General features: G+C 35.8%; 1 protein-coding gene across 7 annotated transcripts in view; it reads right to left on the bottom strand.

Moving 5' to 3' along the window:
- LOC124353249 (protein slit) overlaps positions 1-27,583 on the bottom strand; it is a 697,541-nt gene that overhangs the window by 123,862 nt on the left and 546,096 nt on the right. For 5 of the 7 annotated variants that reach the window (XM_046803175.1, XM_046803178.1, XM_046803176.1 and 2 more), the window contains 2 exons: positions 13,594-13,663; positions 11,972-11,973 (listed from right to left, as the gene is read on the bottom strand). In XM_046803175.1, the coding sequence (XP_046659131.1) occupies positions 11,972-11,973; positions 13,594-13,663 (72 nt within the window). Of the gene's footprint in view, positions 1-11,712; positions 11,781-11,971; positions 11,974-13,162; positions 13,218-13,593; positions 13,664-27,583 lie in introns of those variants that run through there. The other 2 variants (XM_046803181.1, XM_046803180.1) reach the window with 2 other exon arrangements.

Below are 27,583 nucleotides of genomic sequence, written 5' to 3'. Positions count from 1 at the left end.
GTTCAGGAGATTACATACCAATATTTCTCTTTCTCTGACACAGACTTGTTCAAAAATCTCTTTGGTTATAAGTCAATCCAGGACAAGAAAGGTATGAGGACAAGAAAGGTTGTATGATGGTTTTAGTGGTATTACCAACTAGTGAATACAGAGAATGGAGTATTGTTCAAAAATCTCTTTGGTTATAAGTCAATCCAGGACAAGAAAGGTTTATGATGGTTTTAGTGGGTATTACCAACTAGTGAAATTACAGAGAATGTGAGTATTCTAATGGTGTGTTCAGAGATTAAATACCAATAATTTCTCTTTCACTGACAGCAGACTTGTTCAAAATCTCTTTGGTTATAAGTCAATCCAGGACAAGAAAGGTATCTATGATGGTTTTAGTGGTATTACCAACTAGTGAAATACAGAGAATGGAGTATTCTAATGGTGTTCAGGAGATTACATTACCAATATTTCTCTTTCACTGACACAGACTTGTTCAAAAATCTCTTTGGTTATAAGTCAATCCAGGACAATAAAGGACAAGAAAAGGTGGTTGTTTTAGTGGTATTTTAACCAGGTATTACCAACTAGTGAAATACAGAGAATGGAGTATTACAGGGAGATTACATACCAATATTTCCTTCATCAATGACACACAGACTTGTTAAAAATCTCTTTGGTTATAGGTCAATCCAGAGTACAAGAAAGGTATGATGGTTTTAGTGGTATTACCAAAAACTAGTGAATACAGAGAATGGAGTATTCTAATGGTGTTCAGGAGATTTTACATACCAATATTATCTCTTCACTGACACAGACTTGTTCTAAAAATCTCTTTGGTTATAGGTCAATCCAGGACAAGAAAGGTTATGATGGTTTTAGTGGTATTATTACAACTAGTGAAATACAGAGAATGGAGTATTCTAATGGTGTTCAGGAGATTACATACCAATATTTCTCTTTCACTGACACAGACTTGTTCAAAAATCTCATTTGGTTATAAGTCAATCCAGGACAAGAAAGGTATGATGGTTTTAGTGGTATTACCAAACTAGTGAAATACAGAGAATGGAGTATGCTAATGGTGTTCAGGAGATTACATACCAATATTTCTCTTTCACTGACACAGACTTGTTCAAAATCTCTTTGGTTATAGGTCAATCCAGGACAAGAAAGGTATGATGGTTTTAGTGGTATTACCAACTAGTGAAATACAGAGAATGGAGTATTCTAATGGTGTTCAGGAGATTACATACCAATATTTCTCTTTCAACTGACACAGGACTTGTTCAAAATCTCTTTGGTTATAAGTCAATCCAGGACAAGAAAGGTATGATGGTTTTTAGTGGTATTACCAACTAGTGAAATACAGAGAAATGGAGTATTCTAATGGTGTTCAGGAGAATTACATACCAATATTTCTCTTTCACTGAACACAGACTTGTTCAAAATCTCTTTGGTTATAGGTCAATCCAGGGACAAGAAAAGGTATGATGGTTTAAGTGGTATTACCAACTAGTGAAATACAGAGAATGGAGTATTTTAATGGTGTTCAGGAGATTACATACCAATATTTCTCTTTCTCTGACACAGACTTGTTCAAAATCTCTTTGGTTATAAGTCAATCCAGGACAAGAAAGGTATGATGGTTTTAGTGGTATTACCAACTAGTGAAATACAGAGAATGGAGTATTCTAATGGTGTTCAGGAGATTACATACCAATATTTCTATTTCACTGACACAGACTTGTTCAAAATCTCTTTGGTTATAAGTCAATCCAGGACAAGAAAGGTATGATGGTTTTAGTGGTATTACCAACTAGTGAAATACAAAGAATTGAGTATTCTAATGGTGTTCAGGAGATTACATACCAATATTTCTCTTTTACTGACACAGACTTGTTCAAAATCTATTTGGTTATAAGTCAATCCAGGACAATAAAGGTATGATGGTTTTAGTGGTATTACCAACTAGTGAAATACAGAGAATGGAGTATTCTAATGGTGTTCAGGAGATTACATACCAATATTTCTCTTTCACTGACACAGACTTGTTCAAAATCTCTTTGGTTATAAGTCAATCCAGGACAAGAAAGGTATGATGGTTTTAGTGGTATTACCAACTAGTGAAATACAGAGAATGGAGTATTCTAATGGTGTTCAGGAGATTACATACCAATATTTCTCTTTCACTGACACAGACTTGTTCAAAATCTCTTTGGTTATAGGTCAATCCAGGACAAGAAAGGTATGATGGTTTTAGTGGTATTACCAACTAGTGAAATACAGAGAATGGAGTATTCTAATGGTGTTCAGGAGATTACATACCAATATTTCACTTTCACTGACACAGACTTGTTCAAAATCTCATTGGTTATAAGTCAATCCAGGACAAGAAGGGTATGATGGTTTTAGTGGTATTACCAACTAGTGAAATACAGAGAATGGAGTATTCTAATGGTGTTCAGGAGATTACATACCAATATTTCTCTTTCACTGACACAGACTTGTTCAAAATCTCTTTTGTTACAAGTGTTTTACTTATTTATGCAACTAGCCATTTTTGAGCTCTTGGAGCTACAGTAGTACTAGTATATACCATAAATGAACTTGGGATGCTTATTGTTTCTGAATTGGTATTAAAGGATATGATGATTAAAAAATAAATGATTACAATCACAATTTTTATATTTAAAATGTACAGGAATTGTTGCTTAATTTGGCAGAAGTAACTTATAGATTTACACAATTTTAATAATGTAAGCGTATTTATGAATTGAGTACCATAGTCCAGATGAACTGAATGTACGAAATGTTAACGGTTTTGTCCTTGTACCATGTATAGAAAATTATGGAATAATAAGGATACATCCATTATTAATCTACTTCGATAACAAGAAGATTTTCATTTTCTAATAGAGTGAAAACATTTTAGAATACTCAAATACTTGTTTATAGCACATTTCAATTTTATTTGAAACTGAAGTAACATATTTCATAACTAGATTCCTTTCAAACCTAGATTGAGAAAAATAATTGTATTTTTATCCTTAAGCTAGTAAATATTTTCAATACCCATTATAACAATGTTCTCTAATGTTAGCTTGTTGATTTACCCTTAAAAACGATTACCATCATATCAACTATAACAAATGGTGTATGAAAAATGTTCAAAAGTATTTATGAAATAAAATGTTTTCAACGTTTAAGGCCATGGAAATTATGGCCAATGAAATACTTTCTTTTCTTACATATTACAGAGTAATACCCAGAATTATGAATACGATATCAGATATCTTAGACAGGAATATACAAATAGAGGGATGTGCACAGGAGAAAACATGTTTTTCTCAACTTTTTTGATAATTTTTTCATAGAATATTATCATCTACAATTAAAATGCGATTTTAATGGCCCCCTTAATTGAAACCAAAATAAATAAATTTTACTAAAAACGTTTTGAAAGTACCAGATACGAACTTTAAAAACAACATTTTTTGCAATTATCAGCTGACAATAAATCTACAGAAACAGCACAGTTACGTAATTTAGACCCAACAAGTTACTCGGTTAGTAAATCGGTTATAATAAAGAAACACCAAAACTTTGAATGTGTTATAAAGTGACAACTACTAATACTCGTACTCGTATGTCTATGCTAACCGTTTAAAGTAACTAAGGATGGAGATTGTACGTGAACGTGATAGTATGACGGTATACTACAAGCTCAGTATTTCATTGTGACACAACCATTTAACGTAACTCAGGACGGAGATTGTACGTGAACGTGATAGTATGACAGTATACTACAAGCTTAGTATTTCATTGTGACACAACCATTTAAGGTAACTCAGGACGGAGATTGTACGTGAACGTGATAGTATGACGGTATACTACAAGCTCAGTATTTCATTGTGACACAACCATTTAACGTAACTCAGGATGGAGATTGTACGTGAGCGTGATAGTATGACGGTATACTACAAGCTCAGTATTTCATTGTGACACAACCATTTAAGGTAACTCAGGACGGAGATTGTACGTGAACGTGATAGTATGATGTAATACTACAAGCTTAGTATTTCATTGTGACACAACCATTTAACGTAACTCAGGGTGGAGATTGTACGTGAACGTGATAGTATGACGGTATACTACAAGCTCAGTATTTCATTGTGACATCACCATTTAACGTAACTCAGGATGGAGATTGTACGTGAACGTGATAGTATGACGGTATACTACAAGCTCAGTATTTCATTGTGACACAACCATTTAAGGTAACTCAGGGTGGAGATTGTACGTGAACGTGATAGTATGATGTAATACTACAAGCTTAGTATTTCATTGTGACACAACCATTTAACGTAACTCGGGACGGAGATTGTACGTGAACGTGATAGTATGACGGTATACTACAAGCTCAGTATTTCATTGTGACACAACCATTTAAGGTAACTCAGGACGGAGATTGTACGTGAACGTGATAGTATGACGGTATACTACAAGCTCAGTATTTCATTGTGACACAACCATTTAACGTAACTCAGGACGGAGATTGTACGTGAACGTGATAGTATGACGGTATACTACAAGCTCAGTATTTCATTGTGACACAACCATTTAACGTAACTCAGGATGGAGATTGTACGTGAACGTGATAGTATGACGGTATACTACAAGCTCAGTATTTCATTGTGACACAACCATTTAAGGTAACTCAGGACGGAGATTGTACGTGAACGTGATAGTATGATGTAATATTACAAGCTTAGTATTTCATTGTGACACAACCATTTAACGTAACTCAGGGTGGAGATTGTACGTGAACGTGATAGTATGACGGTATACTACAAGCTCAGTATTTCATTGTGACATCACCATTTAACGTAACTCAGGATGGAGATTGTACGTGAACGTGATAGTATGACGGTATACTACAAGCTCAGTATTTCATTGTGACACAACCATTTAAGGTAACTCAGGACGGAGATTGTACGTGAACGTGATAGTATGATGTAATACTACAAGCTTAGTATTTCATTGTGACACAACCATTTAACGTAACTCGGGACGGAGATTGTACGTGAACGTGATAGTATGACGTCATACTACAAGCTTAGTATTTCATTGTGACACAACCATTTAACGTAACTCAGGGTGGAGATTGTACGTGAACGTGATAGTATGACGGTATACTACAAGCTTAGTATTCCAGTGTGACACAACCATTTAACGTAACTCAGGATGGAGATTGTACGTGAACGTGATAGTATGACGGTATACTACAAGCTTAGTATTTCATTGTGACACAACCATTTATCTATCAATTCAACAGCTTACAGCTTTTACATTATTAATACATTAATTTAGAGTTCGGTGCAAATAAAAATAACAATTGATACATCAATACATAGTATTATAAAGAACAACTTACTAACTAGATAATAACGTAACAAAAACAAACAAATGGGGAACGTAACATATGTAACGTTATTAAAATCAATTACTTAACGGATTGTTTTTGACGTGACAACGTCTTAAATTAGGTTGCGGCTCGGAGTCACTCATAAAAAAGTGTAACGCCCGGTAACGTTACGATGCCCGTCCAGTGAGTCCGCCGTACGGGATCCGCACGGGATAAAGCAGATAACTGTGGGTCCGCCGCACGGGATAAAGCAGATAACTATGTTTATTCGTGAAAATGTGGAGTGCTTAGATTCGTCATTTACAACAACTACAACAATAAAGGTAAATAATTGTACACTGATATTTCATTATCGTAAACTATGATTGATTGATTAATTGTTAGATTGACACAAAAGTTGAGAAACTGAGTTTATAGGTTATGTCATACTATTGACAAATGTTGATAGTGTTAAGTAAATTATTAGTTTAAATCACTCTGCAATCAATCGTAATTCAGTCGATTGAGAAGAAACAGCGCATATTGCTAGTCAAACATTTAAAATAACAAATTATAACCTCTAACCTGTCATAACAGTGCGACCAAACAAACGAACTAAACCGACCAATCACCACGCGCGGAGTTAGAATTTAACTGTGTTTAGCAAGAATTTCAAATTCCAATTTTAGTAAATGTTTTATTCAACTTTACCATTTACAATAACAAATTTTAATTAATTTCAAATTATGTACAATGTTTTAGTAAACAAAATATATTTCTATAGTTAAAATTTGTGCAATTCTTATTTTCATTCAATTCCTTGTTCCTATTGTGCAATTTAATAATATTCATATCAATAAATATTCTACCGAGAAAAAGACGTTGTCACGTAAAATCTTCGCCCGTAAAACCGACTTTACAGGCAACCATAATTTTTTTCTTTTATTGTTTAAAATGAATTATTCACAACTTTTACTTGCAAACAAGATAGGCCTATATGATTTAGTTTCTATAGCGAATAAATAGCCTCATTTGATGACTATAATCTTTTCCTTAACGTAATTCAGGAGTCCTGGAATATAAAATTATGACACAAGTAAGGATACCAATACATTTATGTTACAATGAAACACGCTAAAACTGTAATGTTACTGTACAATGAAATCTATTGTATAGTGAACGATACCATTTAGTAATTACTTGCAATAAAAAATAGTCAATAGTAATTGAGATTTTATAAACTATACTTTTCATGTGACAAATCACACTGCACACTGAACTATAAGCCCTGTCAAACTACAGGTCCGTAGCCATTCAAGTTATCGTTTTGCTAAATTATTTATCGTGAAAAATATTTTCTTCAGAGGTTTGTAAAGCTAATTTGTAAAAGTACATGCGTTTTTAAATTCCGTGCTCCATCTGAGATCTGTATTCAAATAACCGCAGATATGTAATCCCACCAGTCGGTAATGTATAATAATTAAATATTTGCAAGCGAGGCGCGCTTTGAAGCGGAATCCAATTGCAAGAGAATACTGTTCATTCCTGGCGTCTCTGGTTCCATATTCAACTCGCGCCTTGATTCAGATCCTGATAGAATGCCATTCGATCTACACTTCAGTTTATCACGGTTAAATAACTTTGCTATTTAATTTATTCGAAACTGTACGTCTCTTAACTCTCTAAATAATTGGTTCTGCTATTAAAATATTTTAAGCGTTTTTCCTTTATTTCATTATGCATATGTTTTCCTGTCTATTGCGATATTGTCTACCAAATAGTGGATCGAATAGAGGATTTTTTAAATATCACTCGACGCTTATATAAATCAACAGCCGAAAGAAAGCAAATACAATTTACATTAGTACAATTGTCACAATAATAGTCTTTGTATTTGAGAAATATTTCAATCTTGTAATGCGAAGTACATATCGCACTACATTTAAATGATATAAATGTATTTGGTTCAGGTTCTATGAAAAATAAGTTCAATGTGGTGCCCAAATTTTAGTTTATTTGGTATAATTTTTACGTACTTTGGCTTAATATTCAGGAATATATATGTAACGTAATTAAAATCAATGACTTAGATGAGTTGTTTTTCCTTCATTGTTTAAAGTAAAGGATTCACAATTTTTACTTGTAAACAAGATATATATTTTAGTTAATATATCAAATAAATGGTCCCATTTGACGACTATCATATTTTCCTTGACGTAATTCAGAAGCCCATGAAATATAAAACTTGATTACATTTTTAAACTCTGCATTAATTTTTAGCGAAGTTAATATACCCGCCCTGAGCCCTTCCTTCACTCTAAATCGTCTTGATACATTTTGGTCTAATTCTAAATTATATCATTTAACAAATCTTGTTTCCCTTATAAGTTCTGGCTTATAACAACTCACGACTATTTGTGATCATTCGTAACGTTAATATTAGATTTTATGTAAATTATCTAACCGAACTTGCCACTAGATTCCATATAAGTTCTGGCTTATAACAACTCACGACTATGTGTGATCATTCGTAACGTTAATATTAGATTTTATGTAAATTATCTAACCGAACTTGCCACTAGATTCCATATAAGTTCTGGCTTATAACAACTCACGACTATGTGTGATCATTCGTAACATTAATATTAGATTTTATGTAAATTATCTAACCGAACTTTCCACTAGATTCCATATAAGTTCTGGCTTATAACAACTCACGACTATTTGTGATCATTCGTAACATTAATATTAGATTTTATGTAAATTATCTAACCGAACTTTCCACTAGATTCCATATAAGTTCTGGCTTATAACAACTCACGACTATTTGTGATCATTCGTAACGTTAATATTAGATTTTATGTAAATTATCTAACCGAACTTTCCACTAGATTCCATATAAGTTCTGGCTTATAACAACTCACGACTATTTGTGATCATTCGTAACGTTAATATTAGATTTTATGTAAATTATCTAACCGAACTTGCCACTAGATTCCATATAAGTTCTGGCTTATAACAACTCACGACTATTTGTGATCATTCGTAACATTAATATTAGATTTTATGTAAATTATCTAACCGAACTTGCCACTAGATTCCATATAAGTTCTGGCTTATAACAACTCACGACTATTTGTGATCATTCGTAACATTAATATTAGATTTTATGTAAATTATCTAACCGAACTTGCCACTAGATTCCATATAAGTTCTGGCTTATAACAACTCACGACTATTTGTGATCATTCGTAACGTTAATATTAGATTTTATGTAAATTATCTAACCGAACTTTCCACTAGATTCCATATAAGTTCTGGCTTATAACAACTCACGACTATTTGTGATCATTCGTAACATTAATATTAGATTTTATGTAAATTATCTAACCGAACTTGCCACTAGATTCCATATAAGTTCTGGCTTATAACAACTCACGACTATTTGTGATCATTCGTAACATTAATATTAGATTTTATGTAAATTATCTAACCGAACTTGCCACTAGATTCCATATAAGTTCTGGCTTATAACAACTCACGACTATTTGTGATCATTCGTAACATTAATATTAGATTTTATGTAAATTATCTAACCGAACTTGCCACTAGATTCCATATAAGTTCTGGCTTATAACAACTCACGACTATTTGTGATCATTCGTAACATTAATATTAGATTTTATGTAAATTATCTAACCGAACTTGCCACTAGATTCCATATAAGTTCTGGCTTATAACAACTCACGACTATTTGTGATCATTCGTAACATTAATATTAGATTTTATGTAAATTATCTAACCGAACTTGCCACTAGATTCCATATAAGTTCTGGCTTATAACAACTCACGACTATTTGTGATCATTCGTAACATTAATATTAGATTTTATGTAAATTATCTAACCGAACTTTCCACTAGATTCCATATAAGTTCTGGCTTATAACAACTCACGACTATTTGTGATCATTCGTAACATTAATATTAGATTTTATGTAAATTATCTAACCGAACTTGCCACTAGATTCCATATAAGTTCTGGCTTATAACAACTCACGACTATTTGTGATCATTCGTAACATTAATATTAGATTTTATGTAAATTATCTAACCGAACTTTCCACTAGATTCCATATAAGTTCTGGCTTATAACAACTCACGACTATTTGTGATCATTCGTAACATTAATATTAGATTTTATGTAAATTATCTAACCGAACTTTCCACTAGATTCCATATAAGTTCTGGCTTATAACAACTCACGACTATTTGTGATCATTCGTAACATTAATATTAGATTTTATGTAAATTATCTAACCGAACTTTCCACTAGATTCCATATAAGTTCTGGCTTATAACAACTCACGACTATTTGTGATCATTCGTAACATTAATATTAGATTTTATGTAAATTATCTAACCGAACTTGCCACTAGATTCCATATAAGTTCTGGCTTATAACAACTCACGACTATTTGTGATCATTCGTAACATTAATATTAGATTTTATGTAAATTATCTAACCGAACTTTCCACTAGATTCCATATAAGTTCTGGCTTATAACAACTCACGACTATTTGTGATCATTCGTAACATTAATATTAGATTTTATGTAAATTATCTAACCGAACTTGCCACTAGATTCCATATAAGTTCTGGCTTATAACAACTCACGACTATTTGTGATCATTCGTAACATTAATATTAGATTTTATGTAAATTATCTAACCGAACTTGCCACTAGATTCCATATAAGGGCCTTTATTTCTCAGTACTACATCCCGCTACCTTTTTACCCTAACAATGCTGACATTGCGCTATGCGAGGTTAGGTCGGTGTTTACCATAATTGATGATATTTCGCAATGTATTTTGTACAACTGGAAAAAACGTAACATCAATTTATCCACATGCCTTATTTATTTTTTCTATCTGTTAAAGTACTTGTTTGACTTTGCCAGATTTTTAGGGCTTTTCAGAGGGAAAAAACACGACTTTTGTTTTTTTCAGTATTTTTTCTAAAAAGTTAATGTGCAAGTTGTATACGCCCTTATCAGTAATAAATCGGTTTTTATTTTGTATACTTCGCATTGTTATTTATGCGTCTTTCATTCAGTGCTATGTTGCACTAAATCCAGAACATGTAAACAAATTTCTTTCAAAAAATGTTTATAACTTTTCAACATGGAACGATAATGAAGTTTTCTTATTCTGCAGCTTTTGCTGAAAAACTATATACAATACGTTGCACTTTATGTGCTTATTACTTACTTTCAACATATTCTTACTTGCTAAACTCCTGAAACAAAGGGTTTTAGGCTAATGGCGGAAATCGGCTGAGACTGGGCCGCCATCGGCGCGCTCCGGGGATCCCGGGACACACCGTGTACCCGTGTCCCACATGTACCCATGTCCCACATGTACCCATATCCCTCGCTCTAGTCTTCAATATTTATAGGTAGACAGAACTGGCGCGATTTTTCACTTGGACGTTTATAGGCTGGAGACTCGATCGTTCCATTGTTGTACGCGGGGTTCACTGCCTTACATGTGACCATAGTCATATGTCACAGATTTATAATAAAGAATTATTTTTATTACATTTAATGGAATTTATGATTGTAACAATCCAATTAATGGAATTATTACTGGCTAAATAAATCAAATGGTTAAGTCACTATTGGATCTTGGATGGGACCAAAATTAATTTTATTTATACAACATTAAAATTAACATAAATTTATCGTGTAATTAATTACGGTAATTACAGTATTATACGGCTTGCTTGTTTCACGACATCTAAGAAAGTATTCAAGATCCAAGCGAGAATCCACGTCCATATCACACAATACGAGTATTTAGAACCGGCGTTAAGTCGCTTTAGAAGAGTTGGGAGGCAGACATTCGAAACTGTGGTTCGGAAGATTATAATGAGTGAATAACTTTGAATATAAAACATTCTATATCGGTATGCTTAGTTACTTTTTGAGCCTGAAAATGGCCAAGGAGACTTTGGTTGATGGCCTAAACCACCTGTTCTATAAAACCAAGATTGCAAGCAAACAACAACATACAGTTTCCCTTGACATTTCCTCCCTCTTTAGTTCAAAAATATAAAAATTGTTTTACAGTGTATCTAATTTAGAAATCTCTTACATCACTACTACTGATCATCGTAGAGGAATATTACACAGAACGATAAAGTTTCATAAATAATAACCATGCAATGAAACCATCCTTTATACGCCTTATACGCTTCTCGGAAGTTACTGTATTAAATTTTACTGCATGGCACAGTTGTAAAAGTTTCTACTTACAGAGTTTTGATGGCCGGGATTCCACGTAACGTTTTGCGGCCGACCATCTGCAGCTGATTATGGCTCATTATTACTGTTTGGATGCCGGGATTCACGTAACGTTTTGCGGCCGACCATCTCAGCTGATTATTCAGATCCCTGGAACAATGAATTGTGTTATTCAGGCATGAGAAGGTATCAATTACTGTGTGTTTTACACAGGCATAACTTCTGATACAAAACAGGTACTTCACATTCCACGTAACGTTTTGCGGCCGACAGCTATCCCTGGAACAATGATAACTTCACAAAACAGGCCTATATGCCGGGATTCCACGTAACGTTTTGGCGGCCCGACCATCTGCAGCTGATGGCTCAGATCCCTGGAACAATGGAATTGTGTTATTCAGGCATATCCTGATAACTTCACAAAACAGGTTATCCTATCACACTATTACTGTTTTGATGGCCGGGATTCCACGTAACGTTTTGCGGCCGACCATCTGCAGCTGATTATGGCTCAGATCCCTGGAACAATGGAATTGTGTTATTCAGGCATATCTGATAACTTCACAAAAACAGGTATCCTATCACACTATTACTGTTTGATGGCCGGGATTCCACGTAACGTTTTGCGGCCGACCATCTGCAGCTGATTATGGCTCAGATCCCTGGAACAATTGGAATTGTGTTATTCAGGCATATCCTGATAACTTCACAAAACAGGTATCCTATCACACTATTACTGTTTTGATGGCCGGGATTCCACGTAACGTTTTGCGGCCGACCATCTGCAGCTGATTATGCTCAGATCCCTGGAACAATGGAATTGTGTTATTCAGGCATATCCTGATTAACTTCACAAAAACAGGTATCCTATCACACTATTACTGTTTTGATGGCCGGGATTCCACGTAACGTTTTGCGGCCGACCATCTGCAGCTGGATTATGGCTCAGATCCCTGGAACAATGGAATTGTGTTATTCAGGCATATCTGATAACTTCAACAAAACAGGTATCCTAATCACACTATTACTGTTTTGATGGCGGGATTCCACGTAACGTTTTGCGGCCGACCATCTGCAGCTGATTATGGGCTCAGATCCCTGGAACAATGGAATTGTGTTATTCAGGCATATCCTGATAACTTCACAAAACAGGTATCCTATCACACTATTACTGTTTTGATGGCCGGGATTCCACGTAACGTTTTGCGGCCGACCATCTGCAGCTGATTATGGCTCAGATCCCTGGAACAATGGAATTGTGTTATTCAGGCATTCTGATAACTTCACAAAACAGGTATCCTATCACACTAATTACTGTTTTGATGGCCGGGATTCCACGTAACGTTTTGCGGCGCCGACCATCTGCAGCTGATTATGGCTTCAGATCCCTGGAACAATGGAATTGTGTTATTCAGGCATATCCTGATAACTTCACAAAACAGGTATCCTATCACACTATTACTGTTTTGATGGCCGGGATTCCACGTAACGTTTTGCGGCCGACCATCTGTAGCTGATTATGGGCTCAGATCCCTGGAACAATGGAATTGTGTTATTCAGGCATATCTGATAACTTCACAAAACAGGTATCCTATCACACTATTACTGTTTTGATGGCCGGGATTCCACGTAACGTTTTGCGGCCGACCATCTGCAGCTGATTATGGCTCAGATCCCTGGAACAATGGAATTGTGTTATTCAGGCATATCTGATAACTTCACAAAACAGGTATCCTATCCACACTATTACTGTTTTGATGGCCGGGATTCCACGTAACGTTTTGCGGCCGACCATCTGCAGCTGATTATGGCTCAGATCCCTGGAACAATGGAATTGTGTTATTCAGGCATATCTGATAACTTCACAAAACAGGTATCCTATCACACTATTACTGTTTTGATGGCCGGGATTCCACGTAACGTTTTGCGGCCGACCATCTGTAGCTGATTATGGCTCAGATCCCTGGAACAATGGAATTGTGTTATTCAGGCATTCCTGATAACTTCACAAAACAGGTATCCTATCACACTATTACTGTTTTGATGGCCGGGATTCCACGTAACGTTTTGCGGCCGACCATCTGCAGTTGATTATGGCTCAGATCCCTGGAACAATGGAATTGTGTTATTCAGGCATTCCTGATAACTTCACAAAACAGGTATCCTATCACACTATTACTGTTTTGATGGCCGGGATTCCACGTAACGTTTTGCGGCCGACCATCTGCAGCTGATTATGGCTCAGATCCCTGGAACAATGGAATTGTGTTATTCAGGCACACCTGATAACTTCACAAAACAGGTATCCTACCACACTATTACTGTTTTGATGGCCGGGATTCCACGTAACACTTTGCGGCCGACCATCTGCAGCTGATTATGGCTCAGATTCCTGGAACAATGGAATTGTGTTATTCAGGCATACCTGATAACTTCACAATACAGGTATCCTACCACACTATTACTGTTGTGTTGATGGAAAACACTTGTTTAGCTAAAACATTACCAACAGTACACGACTATTACGTTATAAGCTACAAATCTTCAAAGTTATAAGTGTTTCAAGGTAGTGTGTCACTTCTTCACAGCCGCCTAAATCACCTTTGTGACGCCTAAATCTATCACACAGTCTGCGGCTACAGAAGTACAAGTTGTAACGACACCGTGTCCACCTCAATTCATCCTGGACCAAAGTGGCTTGACTGCTTGCAATGACAGGACAATATGTCATTTTACTACTTCTGCTACTTTTGACGAATATTGCGTTCAGAAATAAAACAAAAATATTTAAGCGGGCACGTGGCATATAAAGGGGTCATGAAAGTGTACATAAATAAATCTATTCAAACTTGGGGCTTAATATTTCCTCAACTCGCTAAAGTGTAAATCACCTCAAATATACTAATATTACCAACTTAACTCATTAAATTGTAAATCCAACAACTTATCCACATTTAGACGAATTAATTACTCGCTCAACTCATTGTAAATCAATTAAAATGTCTACATTCGGACTCAAATTACCCACTTAACTCATTTCAGTATGTATGAATCGACCAAAATATCCACATTTGGATCTAACTTACTTGAATAATGAATAACCACAACTACTGTACTTACATTGATCAAAGAGTTAATTGAATGTAGAGTAAGCGATGTATATCAATGAGTAGGCAATCAATGGATGTCAGTGAAGAGAGCAGAACGAAGCGAACCCGGACTAGGGGGAGAGTCCGGTCACTACAATACAGGCTGTATAATAATTACTGAATAAATCAGCTGGTTGTTCTTATCGATAACGGTCCAAGTATATTGCAATTTCGCAGAACATTTATGTAAAGTCAGAACTAACCTAATGAAATTCAATTTTTGTAATTCCACCTTACTCTAAAGATACGCAATACCTGAGCTACTTCCTAGAAACTTACGTCAGTCAAAGGCGAGACGATGGCGACGTTGTGAAGAGGAAACGGCGATGTTAAACCGATATCAAGTACTTTGCATCATTCGCGGTACGACATAAACAATGACATGAAAGGCAACAGGAGATGAGAAACCTCTTTCCCTCATTTATTGCGCAGTTTACCGTTGCAGATGTACGCGGCAACTGCTTAAAGATCGTAGACAATTCTACGGAGCTTACCTTGGCTGATGTGTTTTTTAAAATGGCCTACCATTTGAATATTTAACCATGAGCATATTTATAAAACACATGTAACTTATATTGTTTTTTCCCCCTTATCAGATCCACAAAGAGGCAATATATATGCTAATGAATTTGAGAAATTAATTACACATTGCCGTATACGTATCCAAAATATTAAAGATGTACGCTGCCATGGTACTACGCAGTCATAATAATAACAGTATGATACTACAGTGCTAAACATACGTAGTACTATGGTATGATACTACTATAGTACTACACAGCTGCTGAAAAGGCAGATGAATATTAAATAGCATTAAAAACCATTGAGTGGGTTTATACAGTAAGTTTAATGATAACGTTCTTTAAACCAAACACATATATCTCAATACCACAGCTCACTTCCTAACCCGGTTGTGTCCGTAGCTGAAGACCAGGAGAGTAAACATTACCGGCGAACTGAGATGCTATCTGCGAGGCCGTGACAGACCGACAAAGGCAGTGTAATAAGACAGGCAGTGGCTAGACATGATGTACCTTGTTAGCGCCTGTCACTTCCCGCCAAAATAATCTCACTTCCCGTCCACAAAACGACAAGCTCCTCTGAGGTACGTTGACGGTACGTGACATCTTTTCACACGAGGGATGGCCGTGATAGACCGAAAATGGCAGTGTAATAAGAGAGGCAGTGGCTAGACATGATGTACCTTGTTAGCGCCTGTCACTTCCGGCCAAAATAATCTCACTTCCCGCCCACAAAACGACAAGCTCCTCTGAGGTACGATGACGGTACGTGACATCTTTTCACACGAGGGACGGCCGTGACAGACCGACACAGGCAGTGTAATAAGACAGGCAGTGGCTAGACATGATGTACGTTGTTAGCGCCTGTCACTTCCCGTCAAAATAATCTCACTTCCCGTCCACAAAACGACAAGCTCCTCTGAGGTACGTTGACGGTACGTGACATCTTTTCGACACAGGCAGGCCGTGTAATAAGACAGGCAGTGGCTAGACATGATGTACCTTGTTAGCGCCTGTCACTTCCGGCCTAAAATAATCTCACTTCCCGCCCACAAAACGACAAGCTCCTCTGAGGTACGATGACGGTACGTGACATCTTTTCACACGAGGGACGGTAGTGATCACAGTTTCCGTCTTGGCTCACAAGAATAATCCAGTATATGTCTATGTAATTTTTCTTCCATTTACCAAGTCACGGACACCCGAAGACAAGTTAGAAAGATACAACCAATGAGCTGTGACGTCACGCGTGAGGGAGTGCTGCCTATATCACATGTCGAGGCTGCTGCGTCTCATCACGTAGTCATATGACACTCGATCGGCTGTCAACACCGAGATTGTATCCCTATCAATATGCTAATCCATTAATTACTGTTATTGCGTTCACATCTTATATTTGCACATTGTATAAATAAATGTTTTATATTACTGAAGAGAACTGTCATTGTATTGTGCATTATCGACAAGTTTTACTTAATTGTATTTATTTTTACTTCCCGTTTTCATTTTTTGTAATGTAAGTATTGACAAAGCAAATAAACTTGTAAATAATTCAAATTTATTCGTTGAATATAATATCAACATAGTATTGTGGGCACCATTTATCACTGGTAAAGTATTGTGAAACTTCTTATACATTTATAACAAACATAGAACCTTTGATAAAGCAATTAAGTTACTTTAACCTACAACATTTTCTGGTTTTAAGGAATGTAATTCATGTCAGGGACGGGTCTAGTAGAGCTGCGATAGGTAAATTTGTCCCACTTAGCGGTTTCCACCGCAGTATCTTTAAAACCCATCCCGTATCTCTCCCCTCCGACGGGGCTAAAAGCTGGTCTCGTTTGACGCTGCCGCGGGCGCTATCGTTCTCCTCTGCCGGGCTATTTGTAACCCTCCAGGCCTGATCTCCCTACCTTATCGCCTCAGGTATGGTCTCAGTCTCTTTTTACCCTGCAGTGTACAAAGATATCAGTAAATTATACTCGACACTTTCAATAGTACAAGCATTTCTGTACAACAACTTGTCTTATTTCGTCTTGTATTATGTTTGTTATACAGCTATTATTAACATAAAAAGTGTGCATACATAAATCACAAAATTTTTATGTATTTGTTGTGATAAAGATAGCATACGCAGTCAAGGACACCATCAATATTTATTTTTCTTCAAAAGTACTAATAAAATAATTGCAACAGGTAGTGACAAACATTGAAGGTTCTTACAGCAAGACGATATATTGGTAACCAAAAGTAAGTAGTATAGCATCATAGATCATTGCTTTATTCCCCTTACACTGTGATTACTTCGGCGCTGGGTAATAATTACACTAACATAATGGGTGAGTGATATTAGAGCAATTATAACACGTTAACACGTACAAATGGTCTAAAGAGATGTTTTCATAAATTTGCCAGGATTTGTTAAAACATTCGTTTCTTTTTATCGTAACATAAAAAAATAAAAAACGTCTTTAGAAATTATTTGTTTGTATACAACAAACAGAGCAAATCTGTAAAATATAAAGAAGTTATATAATATATTTTATTATATATATATATATATATATATATATATATATATAAGAGTTATAATACAATATAAATTACTAAAGATCAATCAGAAGAGCAAGAAACTGAGTATAATCTACAATCGCACAAACAAGCGTCGCGGCCAATGACACAGGACACAGAAAGATACAAAAATGTTATTATGAAGAAGGACTAATGGTTGCAGTCGTAATTAACAACGATTAAGGACGAAGGATTTGTAATTCTCCGCAGCACGATGCGCAGGATTAGCGAGCTGTGTGCTTACTCTACACTCAGTCTACACAGGACACAGACATACACAACACTGTTATTATGAAGGACTAAGGACTAATGGTTGCAATCGTAATTAAAAACGATTAAGGACGAAGGATTTGTAATTCTCCGCAGCACGATGCGCAGGATTAGCGAGCTGTGTGCTTACTCTACACTCAGTCTACACAGGACACAGACATACACAACACTGTTATTATTAAGACTAAGGACTAATGGTTGCAGTCGTAATTAACAACGATTAAGGACGAAGGATTTGTAATTCTCCGCAGCACGATGCGCAGGATTAGCGAGCTGTGTGCTTACTCTACACTCAGTCTACACAGGACACAGACATACACAACACTGTTATTATGAAGGACTAAGGACTAATGGTTGCAGTCGTAATTAACAACGATTAAGGACGAAGGATTTGTAATTCTCCGCAGCACGATGCGCAGGATTAGCGAGCTGTGTGCTTACTCTACACTCAGTCTACACAGGACACAGACATACACAACACTGTTATTATGAAGGACTAAGGACTAATGGTTGCAGTCGTAATTAACAACGATTAAGGACGAAGGATTTGTAATTCTCCGCAGCACGATGCGCAGGATTAGCGAGCTGTGTGCTTACTCTACACTCAGTCTACACAGGACACAGACATACACAACACTGTTATTATGAAGGACTAAGGACTAATGGTTGCAGTCGTAATTAACAACGATTAAGGACGAAGGATTTGTAATTCTCCGCAGCACGATGCGCAGGATTAGCGAGCTGTGTGCTTACTCTACACTCAGTCTACACAGGACACAGACATACACAACACTGTTATTATGAAGGACTAAGGACTAATGGTTGCAGTCGTAATTAACAACGATTAAGGACGAAGGATTTGTAATTCTCCGCAGCACGATGCGCAGGATTAGCGAGCTGTGTGCTTACTCTACACTCAGTCTACACAGGACACAGACATACACAACACTGTTATTATGAAGGACTAAGGACTAATGGTTGCAGTCGTAATTAACAACGATTAAGGACGAAGGATTTGTAATTCTCCGCAGCACGATGCGCAGGATTAGCGAGCTGTGTGCTTACTCTACACTCAGTCTACACAGGACACAGACATACACAACACTGTTATTATGAAGGACTAAGGACTAATGGTTGCAGTCGTAATTAACAACGATTAAGGACGAAGGATTTGTAATTCTCCGCAGCACGATGCGCAGGATTAGCGAGCTGTGTGCTTACTCTACACTCAGTCTACACAGGACACAGACATACACAACACTGTTATTATGAAGGACTAAGGACTAATGGTTGCAGTCGTAATTAACAACGATTAAGGACGAAGGATTTGTAATTCTCCGCAGCACGATGCGCAGGATTAGCGAGCTGTGTGCTTACTCTACACTCAGTCTACACAGGACACAGACATACACAAGCCTGTTAACATTAAGAAAAAGGTTCAACTACGAAGATTGTAAAACAGATAACAATTTCAGTTTTAACGCTAAATTCATACACATACAGACGTTTTACATGTACTTTAAGTTTTTGTTAAAGGCACGTTGATTTTGCTACAGAATTATGTCATGCATTAGACTTAGTATTTATAGACACGTTAGTCACTATCATTTTAAGAGCCAACTGATGAATTAAAAGTCTATAACGTTTTCATAGAGCCAAATTTAATTTTTGTCCTAACTGTAATATTGATGCTTCTGTGTGTATTCACATAAATAGCGAGGCACATGATTTTATTCTTGCAGGTGGATGTGAAAGATTAGTGACACAAATATGCCGAAGGTGTGTGAAGAACTGTACTGTATTAGAGTGGAGTATTTATTTTAGTGACTTGGCCAGTCGATTTTATGGCGGCGTATTTCGAGGAACCGATGATCGATGTTTACCCGGCTCACTTCAAAGCGAGTTTACCTCAAGAACAGTTTGAGCCTTTATGAGGCGACCAGACGAGACATGAGCTCGAAATGCGGGATCCTCTTACAGGATGTGACGGAACACACACGTCGCGTTGTCGTGCTTGTGCTCTCAGTGTCGATTCGTACACGAATTATATCTCAAGGATGATAAATGAATTCAACCGAGTTGTTGCAAATGTTCTAAAGACTGTATCAAAACCATCAAAACGGCTCACGAGTTAGACTTAAGTCGCTGTGGACTGTTGTAGTCCTGACAACAGTTAGTTCAGGGACTCCATACAGTACTTTGAAATCACGAGGTTCAGAACTTTACAAGGGACGCGAATAACTTCTGAAATTCAAATGTTTTCTTATTAAAATCCTCACATAAACGTAATAGTAACGATTTGAAGATTGTATTATATTTGTGGCACCAAACTAACAAATTAAAGTATATTATAATATAGATACGAAACACATTTTAGAACTTAATTGGTACTGTTCCACTCTAATGTAGAATCCTCAGATTTATTTGGTGCGATGAAGAACTGTTATTTGTGTATTTTTCACGCAAACGGAGACGAATCTTATGCCCGGGAACGACATAATAAAAGCAACAGATACGCATAGAAATAAAAGCTTGGACGTAAATATTTAAATAGGACGGCTCAAGAAGTACATGGACGTTAACTCTCGAGTACATTTCACTAAACAACATTACGTAAAGGACTGTTCTCGATAGACAACTGAGCCAGAAAACATTCGTAGAGACTGACTTGATTAGTCTTAAGAGCAGCTAACAGCATAGGATTATAGAGGCCGTCTGCTCAAGGAGCTGGATTAGAAGTAAATTTATACGTTTCCTGCATTTGTTTCTTCTCATTACTTTTAACAACATTTTCAGCAAGAAAATACTTTTGTATTTTAGACAGTGGCGAACATGTGTAAGAAATGTTTTGAAGCCATTTAAATAAAAAAAAAGAATTCCTCTGGATTTAGAGTAAGATTTTAATATACGGACACAAAATCATGAGTTCCGCTCTGTTTACACATATAAACCTTGTGAACAGAGTAATAACCTCGAGTAATCAGATTTTAATATACGGACACAAAATCATGAGTTCCGCTCTGTTTACACATATAAACCTTGTGAACAGAGTAATAACCTCGAGTAATCAGATTTTAATATACGGACACAAAATCATGAGTTCCGCTCTGTTTACACATATAAACCTTGTGAACAGAGTAATAACCTCGAGTAATCAGATTTTAATATACGGACACAAAATCATGAGTTCCGCTCTGTTTACACATATAAACCTTGTGAACAGAGTAATAACCTCGAGTAATCAGATTTTAATATACGGACACAAAATCATGAGTTCCGCTCTGTTTACACATATAAACCTTGTGAACAGAGTAATAACCTCGAGTAATCAGATTTTAATATACGGACACAAAATCATGAGTTCCGCTCTGTTTACACATATAAACCTTGTGAACAGAGTAATAAACCTCGAGTAATCAGATTTTAATATACGGACACAAAATCATGAGTTCCGCTCTGTTTACACATATAAACCTTGTGAACAGAGTAATAACCTCGAGTAATCAGATTTTAATATACGGACACAAAATCATGAGTTCCGCTCTGTTTACACATATAAACCTTGTGAACAGAGTAATAACCTCGAGTAATCAGATTTTAATATACGGACACAAAATCATGAGTTCCACTCTGTTTACACATATAAACCTTGTGAACAGAGTAATAACCTCGAGTAATCAGATTTTAATATACGGACACAAAATCATGAGTTCCGCTCTGTTTACACATATAAACCTTGTGAACAGAGTAATAACCTCGAGTAATCAGATTTTAATATACGGACACAAAATCATGAGTTCCGCTCTGTTTACACATATAAACCTTGTTAACAGAGTAATAACCTCGAGTAATCAGATTTTAACCAGCCACACTTTCATCGGGCTAAGCTGGAAACAGGGTTTCCCTATTTTTCTCCTAAGTTATATGCCGTAGTTCTACAAGAGCTTAAATACCGTGCAGAGACACTAATGACTAATAATATCAAATCATGCTTATTTATATAAAATACATTATAAATCATCAACAAACGGAAATTGGTCCCACTGAGCCATAGCAGCTTTTGACTTGTGACAGTTCTTATTTTCTGTTTCAGTTTCTGAGACAACATCCGTTTTACAGAACTACTCCTGTTCCTTCACACAACAAAATAAATAAAAATGAGTAAAAATTAAGTTTGCTCCCAATAAAAAGTGTGGTTTACAAAATACTTTATTTTAAGACATACGAGTACTTATGTTAATTGATAAAAATAGCATTAATATCGGGTCAATGCAACTGTATTTCAATCCGTGTGTATTTTTTACAAGAATTTGTTTTAAACATTTTATTAAAACATTTAGACAAACACGACAACACTTGTTTACATTTACTAAAATATTTTACCTGTTTTTAAGAAAGTTGTAAATATAATTTTAAATACATATGGAGCTTTATCCAGTAGACGTATAGAGTACTTATAACCTAACAATACATTACAATCCGTAAGTTAAGTAACTACAGCAGAATATAACGGGCACGAAATGAGGAAGGGTTGACAATATACAAGCAATGGGTACGCAGGGGGTTGTCAATTACGTTAACGGTTTTATATAAGTCTTCTGTTTACATTTATTCTATGTAATGGACGGTGCTCTACACAATTATTTATAGGGCGTATTTATACATGTAAACAACTCATCATTTATTAGTTGTGCGTTGGCGAGCGCAGGACTGTGCCGGTACCTATGTCATTTATCAAACAACGTCAAGTAGGCCTACATGTCTGTCCACACACACACCGAGATCCTGACACTTGTAGAAAGAAAATTAATATATTAATCTAATTAAAAACTAAAATACATTAAATATTGCTGGTTACACTAGCCCTAGTTGCAATTACGTTTTGGTAGTTCTTCATGACCCATGTTCTCAATTAAACTTTAAAGGATGCTATGTCTTTATTCTAAGTTTCTTTTGCGCTCTGTGAAAATTTTATACGAGTGCAGAATATGAATAAGGCATTTAGCATTCTATAAATATAATGAATATTTTGTATACTGCGAAAGAATATTATTTTACTGTTTATATTTCAGTACGCTCTAAGTTTTCCACTACACGATTCAAAGATTGGATTATCCGTTCTTTTGATCGCCTAGTATAAACACAGCTCTTAATGTACAAAACTAAGAGTATATATTTATTAGGAATGTACACATTTTTAGTGGAAAGTTAAAAGATGCATTTTAACACTGAACTAGAATCAGAAAGTTTATAATAAAATCGGCATACCTTGTAAAACGTACAACCCCCCCCCCCCCACTGTTTAATACCAATTTAAAATCAATTAGGTTACTCGTCCGACACAATGCTCTGTGGCCATAAAATCAAATTGATTATTTATGGAGTCAGGACGAGCCTTTCGCGTGTTACTTAACCATCTGTTAACAATTTAATCTCGAGCGGTCCGACTTATTGAGTAGCGGGTCGGTACCAGATGACTTACTGCGTTATAACGGTCAGACCGTAACTCAGTCGTCTGTACAGTTCGCTTGTATTGTTTGTAAGTCGTAATCATTGTACAGTTATTACGAGTTTAGTTAAACACTACGCTTTACTAAATGCTTAACCTGGTACGTGGTGGGTGGTGACACTAGTGAGTGATACACTAAGTTTACAGAGCGAACCTACTGCCATACTGCCATTGGAGAAAATAACTGACTTGATTCGTATATTCAAATCCCAATATGTCTCTTGAGAGGTTATGAAACAACAATAATACATTTTTATAAGAATGTGAATTATATGACTAAGAAGGAATAAACACAAGATCAATTACCAGTAATTCATCTCGTAATAACAAGGCGGAATCCCCTGAACGCGTGTTTACCGTTTAATGCAACGGTACTATGTTATATAGTATAAAATATTGGTTTTATATACGTTGTGTTTGATTTGTGTTAGACTGTTTTCTTGTATGTACAGTTTTGTACATATGCATAAAACGATATTTTTTGTTTGCAATATGCATATCTTATGACCGAAAAGAAATATACGACAACAGCATATAGTCTACGTAACCTGCCTGGACACCGTAGTAATGCCTTTGATTGTAAAAAATATAATCTTATGATTTAAAATAAGAACACGCTTTATTTCCAACACTCCAATGAAAAGAAACAACCTGTGGGGGCAGAAGGGGTAACGAGGAGGTGGGTGGGGGTAGCGAGGGGGTGGGTAGGGGTACCGAAGCCCGAAAACTCAGTAGAGTCAAAGTCAATGTTGGGTTAGGCTAAAGTGGACCTTCTCGACAACGAATCGCTTTTAAAACCTGGAGGCCCAATCTGAGAGAACAATACCCCCTCTACGCCATCCCCTTCAACACAAACAACAGGGAAATACCCGACAGAAAGTACCACTCCGGGGGAATGTTTTTGTGAGCGAGCATTTCGAACCATTTAAACTTTGCGAATCCTAAATACAAATTTACCAATGCACTTGTTTAAATCCCCAGTAATTATGTAGAACAGTATTATCGATGAGTAATGTTCGTTTAGTAGCAAATTTGTTGCAGGTCTTAGCATTATGATATACGAACAAAAACGTTTTAACACATATTGAGCAATAATTTAACTCATATTTAAATGGTTTAGCCAAGTTCTATAGTTTCTACTAACTAAAGTTGTTGGTGAAATGTATAAACAAGAAAGAAAGACTAGCTGTCAGAAATGTGCCAGTGTTAAAATAATCCATACCATACACAGGCAAGGCATGCTCAAGTGCTATGCAGTTCCTCAAACTGTAAAGAAATTCTAATTTTGTTTAAAAGTTACACTATTTACATTTTTAATTCCTTTTAAAGGACAACTAGTTTAAAAGGATGCACAAAAATCAAAACAGTTAAATTAAGTTCCTTAAAAATATTCAACTACTTTTTTTGAGTAAAAGACAATTATATTGAACTCTTTCATTGCTACAAGCGAACTGCCTGGGTTAAAGCGATACTTCCCAATCAACTATGACAATTTACATCACTCAAAATGGATTATTTTAAACTTAGTAGTTTACATACTGAAAAGGGTTAAATTTCTTTAGGATGAAAGAAAACAATTCTACTATTCACCGGTATTATATTGAAGCCTGGGTTAAAGCGATACTTCCCAATCAACTATGACAATTTACATCACTCAAAATGGATTATTTTAAACTTAGTAGTTTACATACTGAAAAGGGTTAAATTTCTTTAGGATGAAAGAAAACAATTCTACTATTCACCGGTATTATATTGAAGCGAACTGCCTGGGTTAAAGCGATACTTCCCAATCAACTATGACAATTTACATCACTCAAAATGGATTATTTTAAACTTAGTAGTTTACATACTGAAAAGGGTTAAATTTCTTTAGGATGAAAGAAAACAATTCTACTATTCACCGGTATTATATTGAAGCGAACTGCCTGGGTTAAAGTGATACTTCCCAATCAACTATGACAATTTACATCACTCAAAATGGATTATTTTAAACTTAGTAGTTTACATACTGAAAAGGGTTAAATTTCTTTAGGATGAAAGAAAACAATTCTACTATTCACCGGTATTATATTGAAGCCTGGGTTAAAGTGATACTTCCCAATCAACTATGACAATTTACATCACTCAAAATGGATTATTTTAAACTTAGTAGTTTACATACTGAAAAGGGTTAAATTTCTTTAGGATGAAAGAAAACAATTCTACTATTCACCGGTATTATATTGAAGCGAACTGTCTGGTTAAAGTGATACTTCCCAATCAACTATGACAATTTACATCACTCAAAATGGATTATTTTAAACTTAGTAGTTTACATACTGAAAAGGGTTAAATTTCTTTAGGATGAAAGAAAACAATTCTACTATTCACCGGTATTATATTGAAGCGAACTGTCTGGGTTAAAGCGATACTTCCCAATCAACTATGACAATTTACATCACTCAAAATGGATTATTTTAAACTTAGTAGTTTACATACTGAAAAGGGTTAAATTTCTTTAGGATGAAAGAAAACAATTCTACTATTCACCGGTATTATATTGAAGCGAACTGTCTGGGTTAAAGTGATACTTCCCAATCAACTATGACAATTTACATCACTCAAAATGGATTATTTTAAACTTAGTAGTTTACATACTGAAAAGGGTTAAATTTGTTTAGGATGAAAGAAATCAATTCTACTATTCGCCGGTATTATATTGAAGAGTAGTGATATTAGCAAAAAGACAAACGAAAAGCCACATCCAGATACTGTTTTACTGAATTTTGAAGTTCAATAAGTGAAACGCGAAAATTTCAGTAACAAACGGGTGGACCAGGGCAAGCCGTAAGAAATTACTAATGCCCGCTAGTATTGCCGCCTAATATTGCCCGCTACTAATGCCCGCTAAGTAATGCCCGCTAGTAATGCCCGCTACTAATGCCCGCTTTTATTGCCCGCTAAGTAATGCCCTCTAGTATTGCCCGCTACTAATGCCTGCTAGTATTTCCCGCTACTAATGCCCGCTAAGTAATGCCCTCTACTAATGCCGCCTAATATTGCCCGCTACTAATGCCCGCTAAGTAATGCCCTCTAGTATTGCCCGCTACTAATGCCTGCTAATATTGCCCGCTACTAATGCCCGCTAAGTAATGCCCGCTAGTAATGGCCGCTTTTATTGCCCGCTAAGTAATGCCCTCTAGTATTGCCCGCTACTAATGCCTGCTAGTATTATTGCCCGCTACTAATGCCCTCTAGTATTGCCCGCTACTAATGCCCGCTAGTATTGCCCGCTACTAATGCCCGTTAGTATTGCCTACTACTAATGCCCGCTAGTAATGCCCGCTAGTATTGACCCCTACTAAGGCCCGCTAGTATTGACCGCTACTTATTTAATTCAATTCTTTTTATTGCATAAGGTACACAGAAATACATCGCAATCGTCAATATAGAATAAATCTAAACTTAAGTATAAAAGTGCTATCAACAAATTCAAATTGAATAGTAGTCAAAAGAAAGAAATAAGCACAAAAAACAATTTATAAGGGGATGCCTGATGAGACCTTTTTACATACATTTTCCACATGTACGAGTACATTCCATGTCAAATCCAAGAAATCTAGTGCTATATACTTCATTGAGTTCTTCTTCGCCCAAAACCACTGATGGCTTTTTGACCGTTTACAGGTATTCGGTTACAAAAAAATATATAATTGGTTTTAGAATTGTTAGTATTTAGAATGTGCATATTAAAATATTGTACACAGCTATTCGGCCCTTCAAAAGTTTGGATTTCAAGATTTGATATGTTATTCGATTAAAAAAAAAAAACAGTTGTGTCATCAGCATATTGCATGATGTTTCCGGAATTGACTGATGAT

The sequence above is a fragment of the Homalodisca vitripennis genome, chromosome 1 (genome assembly GCF_021130785.1).
Source record: "Homalodisca vitripennis isolate AUS2020 chromosome 1, UT_GWSS_2.1, whole genome shotgun sequence".
Taxonomy (NCBI): domain Eukaryota; kingdom Metazoa; phylum Arthropoda; class Insecta; order Hemiptera; family Cicadellidae; genus Homalodisca; species Homalodisca vitripennis.
Note: the sequence above shows the minus strand (reverse complement) of the source record. Positions and strands in the feature narration are given on the sequence as shown.